The following is a 15,115-nucleotide window of genomic DNA, read 5'->3' as shown; positions in this document are numbered from 1 at the left end:
TAGATAGGCCAGTGGATTTTCAAGGCTCGAGCCGAGGCCAACAAGCTGTCAAGTGAAGAGCATGAACAGAATTACGACTAACACTCTCTTCGTGATTCTGAAAATCGAACAACTCGCACAGAATTTGAGTGCCGGAAAAGTCATGCAGGGACATTTTGAAAGCTGAAATATTTCAATTCCAAAATTGAAAACAGCTGCAAATCAACTGTGGCTTGGCTTATTTTTTGAGTTAAGACCTGCACAGCAGAGCAAGCAAGACAAAGCACAAGATTTTGCAAGGCTGAAAAGTAATATAATCACAACAACACGGCTCGAAAACCGAAAAAATAAGTTCTGGACAAATGCTAAATCACAATATGGTAAACCTCTTAATAAAGCTGGAGTGTGTGCTGCACACTGAGCGGGAGCTGCAGTGGATCTCTTGATGGAAAACTCATAAAATAAGAGGGGAGATAACAATAACACAGGCTCTCGCTCTCTGGTGCCAGTCTATCTTTGCTTGTCTCCTGCCTCTGACACTAAAGCCCTGCTCCAGCTCTCCCTCCCTTGCTCCCAGCTCAAACCTCGCTGCCCTCCTCCCCGCTTCCTTTCCTCCCTCCATCTAGCTCCTAAATTATCTGCCCGGGCTGCAGGAGATACCCCTTCCTGCTCGGGGTCGCTTGTCCCACCGCAGGCTGGGGAGATGAGGTGTGTGCGTGCACGTGAGAGCAGTGCACACGACGCAGAAAATGCACATCCTCACTCCCCTTCTCGTTTGATGTCCCTGGAGGCGGGAGGATCTGTGAGGGAGGCAGCCGCACTAAATGTCACTTTGGAGGTGCCGCTGATGGACGGCCATCGGGAAGCTCCTCGATGCTTTTTTCAAGACAAAAAGCATCGAGGAGCAGGTCAGCGAGGCAGCACGGAGAAGTTTGAGCTCTGGAAACAATGGAAATTTGCTGTGTGTTCCTCTGCATGTGGATGTGTTCGAGTGTTTGTTGATGCTAGAGAGCTCGGTAAGTCACGTGTACGAACAAATCATTCTGTGGCTGGGATCCATTATTACCGCAGAGAATATGTGCCAAAATCAACCCTTCACTCTCCCTCTTTCTCTCTAACTCCCTTCGTTTTACAAGTGAAAGTAGTGGAACATTTTTTTTTTTTTCAAACCTGGACAGACTCGGGCATATTTTATGGTCCCTTCACTGTCAGAGCAGAGCAGAGAAAAGTGATGAAGAAATCTCCAGGATGTAGTCATACTCAGGGAGAGATTTATTTCCCTGTGTAGCACTTGCTCACAGCTATACCTGACTATCCCCACTTCAGCTACTCCCAATCACCCTTGCTGCGGTCGAGTGAGTATAAAGCTTGGAAACTTAAGATCCCAACTTCTGATGGACCCTTCTGATTGCACTTGAAGCAGTCCCTCCCTGTCGGTACCGGACGGTAAACAGCTCCCTTTTGATCACGCCCGAGTCTGCAGGAGAAACGCGCTCCCAGAGGAGATTAAAACTATTTCAGTCGCACATTTGGTCCGAACATGTGTGCTTGAGACAGAGGAGTGACCCCCTCCCAAATGAGGCGTGACAATCAAAGTCACAGAACAAGAGGAATGTATCTCCGATGTGAAAATAAACCTGATGATGCAAAGCTCAGCAGAGCATGCACAGCTCTGGCCACATTCACTTATTATTCTAACCTCAGCTCCTGCATCGACTTTGCATGCGGACAGTCGACCGCAGAGCTGAAAGAGTTTTCTTTTAATATACGTATACGACCATTCCCTTTATAAACACGATTTAGCGGCAAGCCGAGTTGAAAAATAGAGCGTGTGAATAATTTTTGTTCTAACCTGTTTAGAGTAGCAGCTGGGTGGAGTTACCACACCAGGACAATTCAGTTTGCCACAGACGACAACACAATGAGTGCTAAAAAGTTAAGACAATGCCTCTGAAATCTCAAAGTTAATTTTGTGTACTTTTACTTTAGTTTACTTTTACCAACAATGTCAAGAGTTTACTCATGCAGTAAAACTGACCCAGATCCAGTGCTGGGTACTGAGCATCAACAGCTAATGTGTCATGGACAGAAATAATGCCACATAATGTTGTTGACTCGCTCTTTTGCTCAGAAAGTTCCAGATTTAAGCAAAATTTTGACAGGTTTATGCCTTTAAGCAGAAGTCTTTTTAAACTGCTTGTGTACAGACAACATTTGAGAACTTTGGTCTCTTTTTTCTCTGTTTTTCAAGCAAAAATGTCAAATATTGCTGCTTTCCTTTGTCATTTATGTCAGTAAATGAAGAGTTTTTGGGTTTGGGGCTGTTGGACTGCCAAGATATCACAAGACAAAAAGGCTGAGCACCACTGATGTCAGACATCTGATGAATATCATTTTAAATATCCTCAAACATCATAAAAATCATTTTAGTATCAGTATCGAATGCAGAACATGACAAACGAGCAAGCAGCACAATAATGTGACGTCCTGCTGGTGAAAAACCGCCATGAATAATGAATTTGACTCCTCAGCCGTGTATAAAGATCTGAATCTCTTCTGAAAATCCGCCTGGTTTGTAAAATACAGAAACCGACCACTGAACTGTGCGATTTAACAGCCTTTGGGGCTTGTGGCCAAAAAGTTAGTTTTGCTCTTTCATTATTAACATGACACTTGGCTTCACTTTATAGAACATGACACAGCAGAACAATATGACCCCGGCCCTGACCTGTCGGCCCTGAGTTTGACAAAACGTGCATTATGAGCTGTGCCAGTCGCTGCTTTCTGCGAGAAAAAAGTCAAACGCGGTGAAATGTGAGACAGCTTGTTATACAACTACAGTTAAAACTTTAGAGACTGAAAGCCATAAGAGCGCTATAGAAAAACACAAAGCGCCGCCACTTTAATATTCATCTGAAGCGGTCGAACGAGCTGGAGAGCAGCCGTAGCTGCTCAACACTTATCCAAACAAAGTGAAACTGTGCCACAAAATAAATGAAACAAGGCAAACACTAACAAACAGTCTCATGTAATAAAAGGAGAAGACAGAAACCACCAGCTTCATTAAGGCTCACTTTAAATCTGCAGAGAAGACGTCACAAAGTATCCCAATGATCTTATTTGACAGGAACGTAATCATAATAATCTAAATGAAACTGAATTATTTTGACTGTGGCTGCCATTTAAAGCTCCCCTGCACTGGAGAAGGAGTGTGGTCAGTGTGTGTGTGTGCAAGTGTGTGTTTGACGGCATTTGCTTGCATGCATCTATGCATGAGTGAATGTTTATCCAGCATTTATGGCGGCGGTCTCGTCGTAAAAACGGACAGGCGCTCCGGGACGACCTGGCCTCCTCGGCCCCGGCTCACCCGCAGGTTCACCCGGAGCGACCACCTACCAGGAGGGCCCGGCAGATGCGCGCCTCCTCGAACGCGTGACCGTCCGGATTACTGTGTGAATTACAAGCTCGGTTACGGCCGGACTGCACCGTTACTGCCCCGTCTCCAGCACATGTGCACAAGCAAAGACACACTCAGAAAAATCCCAATTAGACCATGAATTACAATACACAAGGAGGCAATTTGTTCCGCATCATTCCTCTTCCAGTTGTTGTAAAATGTCCCTTCTGAGGAACGTGAAATTTTAATACTAGTCTTGTGTATGTTTCGAATGTAATCACAGTGTTCTCTTCTGTTAAGTTTGATTCGACAAAGAACAATAAATGCTCCGCTCAGGGGATCAGTATCACTGTTCGACCTTTCTCTGGAAACTGCGCTCATCAACATTTCAGTTTTTATTAATACTCTCACACACAGACACAAATACACAAACAAAACGCAGCATCCGTATCGTATGGTCCAGCCTCACATGACCTTCTCCCTCCTGCCTCGTTGGCCTGGCTGCCTCGGCGGGTTTTACATGTTTTCAGAGAGGCTTTTTTCCCTCCTCTTCTCTGCAACCTCAACGCCGCCACTGACACCGTGATCACATTCCCCTCAGAGTCCACGTTAGAGGAGGTTCACCGTCACCAAAACACGGAGAAAGCAAAAGAGGGAATGAAAGAGAGGCGGAAAGAAAAGCAAAGCCACTTTGAAGTGCCAACGAGATTTATGAATCAGGCCGATCCACAACACAGAGAGACACGCAAACATATTCCCAGAGACACAAAACAGGCAGGCGGGCACAAAAAGAGATGCAAAGGCATGAAGATACACAGGCGAGCAGAGAGGAGGACGAATGTGACAGAGCTCAAGCTAACGTGGCAACAGCCCGACACTCATTGCTATATCAGGCAGCTCCGGCTCCCACCTGCTTAGGACATGATGAGGAGCCCTGCCCTTGCCTCTTCCTTCCCATGATTCCTTGCAATGCTGCTACTTCCAGAAAAAAAAGTCTCCCTCCACCCCTCCTCTTCCTTCATTCCCACAACTCCCAATAACACCGTCTGACATGTCCAGAAACCTCCCAAAAACACTTCTTTCTTCAGTCTCCCAACTCCAAACGGCCCCGCCGTCCGTCGCTCAGTGCTGAGGAGAGGGGAGGAAAGCTGGCTGACGGGGGCATCCATACACACTCCTAAATCTGCCAAGGCAAGACGCTGGCACAGACAAAAAAATAACAAAAGCCTCCCGATCGCGGCCGGGGCAGCGCAACACTTTATCTGCGAAGGCAAAACAAAGGAAGGCCTGTTGAACACTCCGGCTGTGTTTACTTTCAGGGGGGAACAATGGCTTTAAGAGGAGGGGGCAAGGACTGATGTGGCACTCGAGGGCCCCTCCGAAAAAAAAAAAAAAAAAACGCACTTCATTTTGATTCACAGTGAGTTTAAGAAAACAGTCGTAGCCGTCCGGTCTATACGGGCCGCAGGGTCTGAATGCGAGGAGGAAGATGAAGGGAGAGAGTTCAGAGGACATGAAACAGAGATAGTTGAGGTGGAAAGAAATCTTTTCTACTTGTTCTCCGCGATTTCTTTCATGTCACACGGTTGCATTTCTTTCTTTCTTTTAACGAGGACTCCAACAAAAAAGGAACAATAGGTTTTAAAGGTGGCTCTAAAAAAAATCTGCAGCCTTTAGATTCACTTAAGTTGGTCACAAATGACAACACCAGCACAAACGTACGAGTAGCAAAAGGCCAGATTTTTGCATATTTTGGTAAAAATGCAGCTGAGACTACAGGTGGACTTGAAAAGTTTCTATGGACCTGTCGATGTTTTGCCAAAAACAATCACCATTCAACTGTCTGTCGTGAATCTGATCTGACTAAACCTGCCAGAATCTGACAAGCCAAAGCCAACGACTCTGAAAAGTTCAGATCCAAAGATAAAGATCGTTCTGAACCAGAACCAGACAGTGTCAACATAATAAAGTTATATGAAGTTACAATAACTACAAGTAGAACTGCAGTGATTAGTTGATGGAAAGAAAGTTAATTGGCAAGTATTCTGATAATCAATTAATGATTTCAGTTGTTTTCAAGCAAAAAATTCAAACATTTGCTGCAGCTCTTTGTCATTTATGACAGTAAATGAAGAGTGTTTGGAATTTGGACTGTTAGTTGGACAGAAGAAGCAATCTGAAGAGCATTTTTCTCACTTTGCTACACTTTTTATACTAAATCAATCAATTACTTAAAATATAATGAAAAATCCAAACAGCTGAAACTTTCATGCACATTCAGTGATACGAAGGGGATTGTCCTTAACATCTGCTGTCACATCACTGATGAGGCTGTGGCCAAAAGTGGAAGCCATACATAAGTTTGTTATAGGTGTTTGAGTGTGAATTAACTCAGTGTAAATTATGGGAAGAAGCTTCTCTCCACCTCTAAACAAAGACATCACAGGATGTGATGAAGCAAAACTTGGAGTGAAATTAAAAAAACATCCTCACGAACACTATGAATGGAATCTGGATCCACCGACAATGAATGAATCTGCTGCCAAGAGATTTTATATCAGCATCTTTGTCTGTGCAGCTACCGAGAGGAAGAAACACAAAGACTTCTGGGTAATGAAGTCATGCGCATGACATTTTAAACTGACACTTAGAAGCTGCTGAAGTAGGACAACCAAACAGGATCATTTAAAGTCAGTGCACGGCCACCGCTTGGCTCAGAGAAACAGCCACTGCACATCACACATGAGCCAGATGTGAGGCAAAGGGCGCATGCAGTCCCGCCACGACAGATCTAATCAACAACCACTGACAATGAAACTTTCTAAGATGCCAAGAAGGTCAGGAAAAACCCCCAGAATCCCCTCGCTCCACTCTTTCCACTGCAGGCCCAGCAGGGTCCTGAGTTGTTTGAGATCATGACTGTCGATAAAGCATGTCCAACCAAATTCTCTTTGTTTGAGTGTTTCCAAAACATCGCACACGGTGCATAGCAGAGGGGAAAAAAATGCCAGCTTTCCCTCATGCATCCAATCAATGGGGAAAATGGGAAATGGAGAATGTGAAAGGGTCACAACCCCAGGGGTGGATATAATCCCCCAGTTGCTACTGGGTATCTGGTATATAAACACTGCACTGGAAAAACATTAGTCTTAAGTCTGAAAGTTTACACTATTGTATCACAGTGTCCTTTGAGATCCCATTGAAAGAGTAGACACACATAGCATGAATGTGACCTGTTGAGTTCTGCTATTAAAAATAAAGCCATAAAGACGACTGCCCGTTGCATTTCAGCACAAAAGCAGCCCGTATTTCCAAATGTGGAAGGTCATTTGAATTCCACTAAGTTATTAGATCTCACGCTTCTCAAAATGGAGAGATTGACTATTGAGCCAGGTGGTATGGTAAAGTCATCTCTCCAAGGGGTGAGAAAGTTCAAGCTTAGCATGAAACCAATCTAGAGTTTAAGGTTTGGGAACGGAGCACTGAGGCACTATATTCTCTCATTAGCCCGACAGTAGAGTCTGCAGGAAAGCAGATTGCCATCTTCGCTGCAGGCAAAGCGAGAGAACATTTGATATTCCCATTTGGCCCAGGCGAACCTTTAAGTTAACTTAGCTAACACGATTTTGCCAAGTAATCCTTGATTTCAATAATATGTGAGCGTGTCTCCAAATAACTGATTGCCATATTGGATTTCAGCTTCAATATTTGCAGTGGTTGAAAAGGCATCAATAACAACTGTCAAGAGGCATCCTGCTAATCTTAAAGTGTTAAATCATTTCACGTCAGGCATTTTTGAAAAGCAGTAACACAAAACATATTCAGGAGGAGGAGAAACTTGCACCTTTTTGCTTTTTCTCTGAAAAGTACAACTTAAATGCAGCATGTGTGTCATCAAGTCTGTAATAACATGGCATTTCAAGTCCTGGTTAAAAATTCCAAAACATATATAGACTCACATTTGTTTTTCATTTGACTAGCGGCTAGGCCTTAGCCACCCATAACTGGGTTTAGGGTTCCCGCATTACACTACAGAGAATTTAACTCCCTCTCTCTTTTAAGGAAAGCCTGAAAAAGGTGCATCGCATAATGCAAACTCAGTGGACAGCTTAAGTTTCACTCTGCCTGCCCTCAGCGTCTTTTCACAGCGCCTTAAGAGGTCACCCAATTTTAATGGTCACTTATTGCCTGTGGAGCAGTTCCCAATGGTATAAAGGTACCCAAAGACCACCCCAGTACCCAAACAGCCTCAGGCTCAGGGGCCTTAAAGTAATACTGACACTGATGATGCAGACCTGCACTACAAGACCTTATGAGTTACTCTTTTTTTCATTTCTACCGGAGGCACTGTAGAAGCCATCATGGACCTTGAACCTGAAACAGCAGCCCTGAATGATTTATGTCTACAGTGGGGAAATTAAAAAGTGGTCCTTTTTTGATTTGTGCAGTTCATATCCGCTGATAAGAATATCTCAGTCCATGAGAGCAGGAGAGGAGCTCGTGCAGAATGCATGCAACACTCATTTCCCTTTGCCAGACTGCTCAAATATTAGAGGAGGCACATTCATGATGAATTGTTATGGCTAGTATGTTTTTTGGAAACGGGAACAATAAAGTTATCATGCCAAAGAACAAGGCCCTCTTACTCGTGTCCAAGAAAATTATGATTTAATATAAGGCAGAGCCATGCGTAAAAAAGGAATTTAATTAATGAGCAGACAAATGCAATAGGTGGCTCTGTTTTATGTGTGACTTGGACAGTCTCGCTCCCCATTTTTTTTCCAGTTCAAAGCTTGATCTCATTACATTTATTCCATCCAAATGTCTATAACAAATGCCAGCATGTGAGTTCATGCCCTCTCCCTGCCAAACGGATCAAATAGACCAACAGAGCAGAATATAAGGTGGCTTTTCAGTACCTGTAGAGAAAAGAGAAGTCAGCAGTGTACTAACCTCAGCACGCTGTGTTCTGGGCTGGCTGGCGTCTGTCTCGATGGCATACACATCCACCAGGTAGAGGTCGGAGCCTTGTTCTCGGTCCAGCTCTGCAGCCGTCTGTATCACTCCAGTGTGGCGGCCGATGGTGAAAAGGCGTCCCACGGCTTTTCCGCCGCTGCGAACCGCCACGATGAAATACTCCACTTTGGTCGCTGAGCCCCGCGGGCTGGAGGCATCCAGGGAGATGACGTTGGTGCCCGGCGGCTGGCCCTCTTTGAGGATGGTGATGTATTTCGGCTGGGAGAAAACAGGCCCGTCCATCCCTTGGAGGATGATGGTCAGCTCAGTTCTGGAGGTCTTGCGGTCCGTGCCGTGGTCGGTGGCTGACACTGTGAGGGTGTACATGAGTCGGGACGGTACCAGCTGGGAGGCCAGACGAATATCTCCGCTGTACCTGTCCATGATGAAGGTGTTAGCGTCCCCTTCCACGAGCTCGTACTCCACTTCCCCGTTTGCCCCCTCATCGGGGTCAAAGGCCACCACTGTTGTCAGGATGGAGCCGATGACTATGTTGGGCTCGGCCACAAGAGCGTTCTGGGACACAAAAGTGGGAATATTATCATTCTGGTCTGTGACCCATATTGTGACATTTTTCAGGGCAAAGCGGCGGAATTCAACTGGAACAGCCTGATCAGTTGCTTTGACCGTCAGCTCGAACAGATTTGAAAACTCCCTGTCGACCTCCTTGTTGGTGTATATGAGCCCGGTGATCGGGTCAATGCTGAAGTGGTTTCCCCGGGGAATCTGTTGAATGATGGAGTATTCCAGCAGCCCGTTTATGTCTGCATCTGTGTCGTGAGCTGTAATTGTCATGACTGAGGCTGAGATGGGAAGATTTTCCGGGATGGATTTAAAAATGTCACCAGGGGTAAATATGGGAGGGTTGTCGTTAAAATCCCTGACATGAATGACCACAGGAATGGATGAGGAGCGGGGTGGTCTGCCATTATCCTTTGCAGTGATGTTGAGTTTGTAAAATGACTGCGTTTCAAAGTCGAGCTTTTTAACCAAAAAGATGCTGCCTGTGTTGGGGCTGATGCTGAAAGTGCCGTGGTTGTTTGTGGCTGTGATGCTGTACGTAATGTCTGCGTTCTGACCAGAATCTGCATCCGTGGCGGTCACAGAGGCCACCAGCTCCCCTATCCTCATGTTCTCCAGGACGTCCACAGATAGTGAGGATTTAGGGAAGGAGGGGGAGTTGTCATTCTCATCCAGGATGCTGATGCTAAGCATACAGGAGGACGACAAGGGCACAGCTCCAGCATCAACAGCTATGATTTTCAGTGAATAGGAGGATGTAGATTCATAGTCCAGCTTTCCTACTAAAGTAACCTGTCCAGAGCTGCTATCAATGGCGAACTGTCCTTCCTCGTTGCCTTCAGGGATGTGATAATGAACCAGTCCATTTTTGTTCTCATCCACATCGGAGGCGGAGACCCGCAGCAGTTGTGTCATGTTCTGGGCTGACTCAGAGATGGAGGCCTGGTAAATGTCTTTCGTGAATTTAGGCGGGTTGTCGTTGATGTCTTGTATGTAAACTTGCACTTTCGCCTGGTCTCTGAGGGGTTTGGGGAGTCCCTGGTCTGACGAGACGACCACAAAGCTGAACACGGCGGCGCCTCTTTGTCTCATGAGTGACTCGCGATCGAACTGCAGCGTGCTGGTCAACTCCCCTGTGATGGCGTTCAGCTCAAAGTTGGACTGCGGAGTCTCAAATGTATATCTGACCTCACTGTTTGGGCCAAAGTCCTTATCCTCTGCAAAAACACGCCCCACCAGCGACCCCCTCTTCTGCTCTTCCTCAAAATGAAACACATAATTGGTGCTGTTAAAGAGGGGACGGTTGTCGTTTACGTCATCGAGAATCACGCTGACATTGACGGTGGCGCTAAGTGGTTCCACAGCCCGGTCTTTGGCCACAACCACTAAGTTATATCTGTCCTGAACCTCTCGGTCCAGCTCTGCTTTGATGTACAAATGCCCGTCTGGAAAAATGCCAAACACGTCACCTGTGTTGCCACCAGCGATGTCATACATAATCTCCCCATTAAGACCGGAGTCTTTGTCGGTGGCCTCCACTTTGAAAAAGCGGCTGTTGACAGGCTCAGACTCCAGGATGATGACCTCATACGAAAGCTGGTCAAACACTGGCGAGTTGTCGTTGACGTCGTAAACACTGACGATGAGGACGAGGCTGGTGGTGTGTTTGGGGACCCCCATGTCCGCCGCAATGACCTCGACCTCGTAGGAGCTTGTGGTGACCTCCAGCGGCCCGGTCAGCGTGATGAGGCCGTGCTTCTCGTGAATATGAAAAAGGCCTTTGGGGTTTTGTTTGAGGCTGTAAACCACCAGTCCATTAGTCCCTTCATCTGGATCTGAGGCTTTGGCCTGGAATATGACATGACCTGTGCTCCAGTTTTCCACCGCACTCACATGCTCCACAGCGTGAATAAAATGAGGGGCATTATCGTTTAAGTCCTTCACAGTGATGTTAACAAAGGCCTCTCCTGTGATCTCCCCAGCTCTGGCTACCACTTTGAGCTGATAGAAACCCTGCTCCTCTCTGTCTATCTGGCTCGATGCCGTGATCTGACCTGCGCTGTTCACTGCGAAAAGCCCCCTGTGGTCCCCCGACGTGATCAGATAGGAAATGTTTGTGTTTAAATCTACGGTGGTGGCTGACACTGTCCCTATAACGGTCCCGACGCCCACATTTTCAAACATGACAAAACTGTACCCTTTCTGGCTAAAGACCGGTGGGTTGTCCTGTGTGTCTATGACAGTTACAGTCACTATGGCTTGGGTGTGTGAGCGCAGGCCGCTGCCATCTGCTGCTGTCACCTGCAGCTGGTAGGCAGTTTTCTCCTCTCTATCCAGGGGAACAAGCGTGGTAATTCTCCCCGTGTTGCTATTAATGCGGAATTTAGAAGCGTCTCCAGCTGTTATTATATATTTGATTGTGCCATTACGACCTAAATCGGGGTCTGTGGCTGAAACGGTGGTTACATAAGAACCTGAGGGCTCGTTCTCTTTTACATTGGCAAAATACTGCACGGGGTAGAAAACTGGCCTATTGTCATTGATATCCCTCAGGGTGATGTTGACTTTCCCTACAGAGTGCAACGGAGGGCTGCCTGCGTCTGCTGCCTGGATGTGGAGTAAGTAGGAGGCCTGATCCTCCCTGTCTAGCTCCACGGCTGTGCTTAATCGCCCTGACACGGCATCCAGGCGAAACAGCTCCTGGACTGAGGCTGCAGTCTCTGCATCAAATGAGAACCGGATAGTTCCGTTGGCCCCGAGGTCGTCATCTGAGGCAGACAGCACCACCAGCTCGGTGCCGGCAGGAGCGTGCTCCACCAGGGAAACGTGAAATGTGCTCTGGGTGAACGTGGGCACTTGGTCGTTCACATCAGTGATGTTGACTATAAGTTTAGTGTAAGAAATCTTGGGCTGCAGCCCCTGGTCTTTGGCACTAATGTTTAGCACAATTTCAGATGCTATTTCCCTATCCAGCAAAGCAGCGCTAGTAACCAGACCACTGTTTTCACTGATGGAGAACCAGCCCAAAGCGTTTCCAGACACCAGGGAGTAGCGCAGGTTGGCATTCTGCCCAGAGTCACCATCTGTTGCAGAAACCCCTTTAATGTAGCTGCCTTTTGGTATGTCTTCACTGATATCTACTCTGTACAGTGTTTCCTGGAAAATGGGCGGGTGATCATTGATATCATTCACAAAAATAACCAGACTGGCAAAGGAGGACCTGGCGATCGGCTTGCCATTGTCCGACACAGACACAGTCAGGTTGTATGAGGAAATTCTCTCTCTGTCTAACACACTGGCCACTTTGATCAGACTTAAATTGGGCACGGGAGACGTGTGCACTTCAAAGTGTCTCTGCTCGTTGCCTCCTAAGATTGAAACAGATATGTTACCATTAGCTGTGGGGGAGTCTGAATCCGAAACAGTGAGCAAAGCCACAACTGTGCCGATCTGTGCGTTCTCATCAACAGAAGCAAATTTGGAAGTTGTGGGAAAATACCTAAACTTTACAACTGGGTCATTATCGTTCACATCTAAAAGTTTGATCGTGGCTTCTGTTCTGCCTGACAGAGAGGGCACGCCATTGTCTACAGCATGAATAGTCAGGGAGTACTCTTTCTTACTCTCATAATCCAAACCCTCTTTTATAATAATAGTACCAGCTTTAGGGTCAATTTGGAAAGGCGTCCCTTCATCTAAAAAGTACCTGATCTCAGCATTGGCTCCCTCATCCTGATCTGACGCTGTGATCTGCAGAATGCTGGATCCCACTGCTGCATCCTCAAAAACACTGGTTTGATACTGGTCTTGATCAAAAATAGGGGGGTTGTCATTTATGTCTTGAATGGTGACGTTTACTTGCAGGTAGCCAAATTTTTTCGGGTCCCCTTTGTCCTCCACTTCAATGAGGAGCTGGTAGAAGGGAGTAACTTCCCTGTCCAAGCCTCCAGTTGAAACAAGGTGCAAGAATGCCCCCTCTCCACTAGGATTGACTGTAATATCCAAGCGGAATTTCCTCTGCTCGTTGCCTTTCACGATTCTGTACGTGGTGTGATCAACTCCGTTACTTCCAATGTCTGAGTCCGTGGCGGTGTCCAGAATCACCTGCCTGCCGCTGCTGGCGTCCTCCTTGAAGGACACGACAATCGACGCGTCTGGAAACACCGGGGAGTTATCATTGATATCCAAAACTACTATCCTGACCTCGGTCGGGTAGGTTGGCTGGCTGGACAGCACCACGACGTTGATGACATCACTTTGCAAAACCTCTCTGTCAATCACGGAGGAGGTGTAAATGACTCCAGTGGTGCCGTTAATAGAAAAAAGTTTGTGGCTCTCGCTGAAGCGGTACGTGAAGCTGGGCTTGGTCTCTATCGTGCCCACATAGGTGCCGATGGGCTGCTCCTCCAGGACCTGAAACTCTTGACGGACTTGGCTGGATGCTGAGTACCGCGACAGAGTCCATAACATCAGTAAAATCATATGAAACCGGCCTAAGCCCCTACCTGTGAGCGCCATGGTCAGTTAGCCAGTCCACCTTTCTCAGACAGAGTCCATGCCTATGATGCATCAACTTTACTGAGGTTGGACGAGTCACTAAAGCATTGTATTCCAGCAAATGTGCAGAGAAAACTGAAGAGAGAAACCCGGCAGCCGCTCTTTACGCACTCACTCGGTGTCCAAAAGTACTCCAGAAGCGCCGTTTTATCCTGCGCAGCGCTGCGTTTCACTGCAACAAAACCCTCTGAATGGAGAGAATGGTCCCCAGTTTCATTTCAACTCCTCAAACTGCATTTTCACAGCGGAATCAGACAATCCACTGAGAGACAAAACAGAACAGAAGTTCCTGGCTCCCTGGAGACGCGCGAAGAAAAGTTTATCCAAAGTTTGGGCGCAAGTGAGCGGCGCTGAGTGTGTGCAGGCGGCTGAGCCTCCGCACCGTCCCGTGGAATAACGGTGCAGGCGCTTCCGTCATATTGTGCTCAGGAGTCCCAGTAAGTTGGGACAAAGCTGGAGTTCGGCAAACTCCCTCCCATCACTGATCCCATTGGATAGCGGCGCTCCTGCCCGCCCCCCACCGCCTTTCTCCCTCCATTGTGTAGCGCAGCCCGCTGTCCCCGCCTGTGGAAGAGGATGTCAGTCAAATGAGACAGGTACCGATGCCCTTAATTACCTCAGTAACAGATTAATGTGACTTAAAAAGGTCTTGATTAGTTCAGTATATGAACATGAGTCAAAAACCAGCAAGAAAACGGACAGATTCTGGATCAGAAATACTTCACACAAAGTCAAATCATGCTCAAAATAAAGAAAAACCAGAGAAATCTTTAAAAACTAAGCATAAAATGTGAAAAAGTGACTTTAAAAACATATCTGAGTACCACAAAGTACTATTAGAAATGTTGTTGATTGTGTTATAGTATAGTATAGTATTCTAATGATCCCCTTAAAGTATCAGAAAAATACTGACTTACCTGTGCTGCATTTGCCCTTTTTTAAAAAATATAACGGTGTGTTTATCATTGGATAATTTGAATTCTTTGCACTGCAAAGACTGAAACTTACTGTGTATGCCAGTGTGGTTTCTTTATTTTAGATGCAAATGCTGTTGAAATATAGACTCCCAGTCCTAATTAGGTGTCTAATAAAGCTCAGTGTTCAGTGTCATTTCCAGGTTTCATCACAGCTGTGAGATATTTGCATAATGAAGTTGCAGGAAGCCTCTTAAACGTAGGTGCGTAGCTCCATCTAGCGGCCGAGTTCTGGTACTTCCAACCAAAATACATTTTAGGAAGAGAGCAAACATTTAAACATATAATAACTTTGGTGCTGTGAGAGAAAAGTTTTTAATGTAAAATTATACTTATGCAAAAGTATTACTTCATCCTGCATGTGATGATATGTGATGAACCGTAGCAACAATCTGTCTGATCATATTTTTGCAAAAGATGCATCAACACATAAAAAATATTTTGGTTACTACAGACACTGAACTGCAACTGGAGCAGTCACTTACATCACAGATTCTCACTGTCTGCACATTATAGGGCTGTGATATCACTGAATCCTAATTTTCATCCTGGGAAGCGTCAGTGTTTTCTCTGCAGAAGCATCAAATCTTCAGCTCGGCGTTATAGGTTAACATGAAATTACAGCTATTTAAAACCTTTGAAGTGAACAAAATATCTCAGCTTTAGCAAA

General features: G+C 46.1%; 1 protein-coding gene across 1 annotated transcript in view; it reads right to left on the bottom strand.

Moving 5' to 3' along the window:
- The window catches only part of LOC121611259 (protocadherin Fat 4), a 105,632-nt gene extending 92,200 nt beyond the window's left edge, over positions 1-13,432 (bottom strand). Inside the window, exons 1-2 of the mRNA XM_041943700.1 lie at positions 13,420-13,432; positions 8,330-13,356 (exon numbers count right to left, since the gene is read on the bottom strand). Of these exons, the coding sequence (XP_041799634.1) occupies positions 8,330-13,356; positions 13,420-13,432 (5,040 nt within the window). The remainder of the gene's footprint in view (positions 1-8,329; positions 13,357-13,419) is intronic.
- Positions 13,433-15,115: the final 1,683 nt, after the last annotated feature.

This window comes from Chelmon rostratus, chromosome 9 (genome assembly GCF_017976325.1).
Source record: "Chelmon rostratus isolate fCheRos1 chromosome 9, fCheRos1.pri, whole genome shotgun sequence".
Taxonomy (NCBI): domain Eukaryota; kingdom Metazoa; phylum Chordata; class Actinopteri; order Chaetodontiformes; family Chaetodontidae; genus Chelmon; species Chelmon rostratus.
This window is presented reverse-complemented; position numbering and strand designations above follow the sequence as displayed.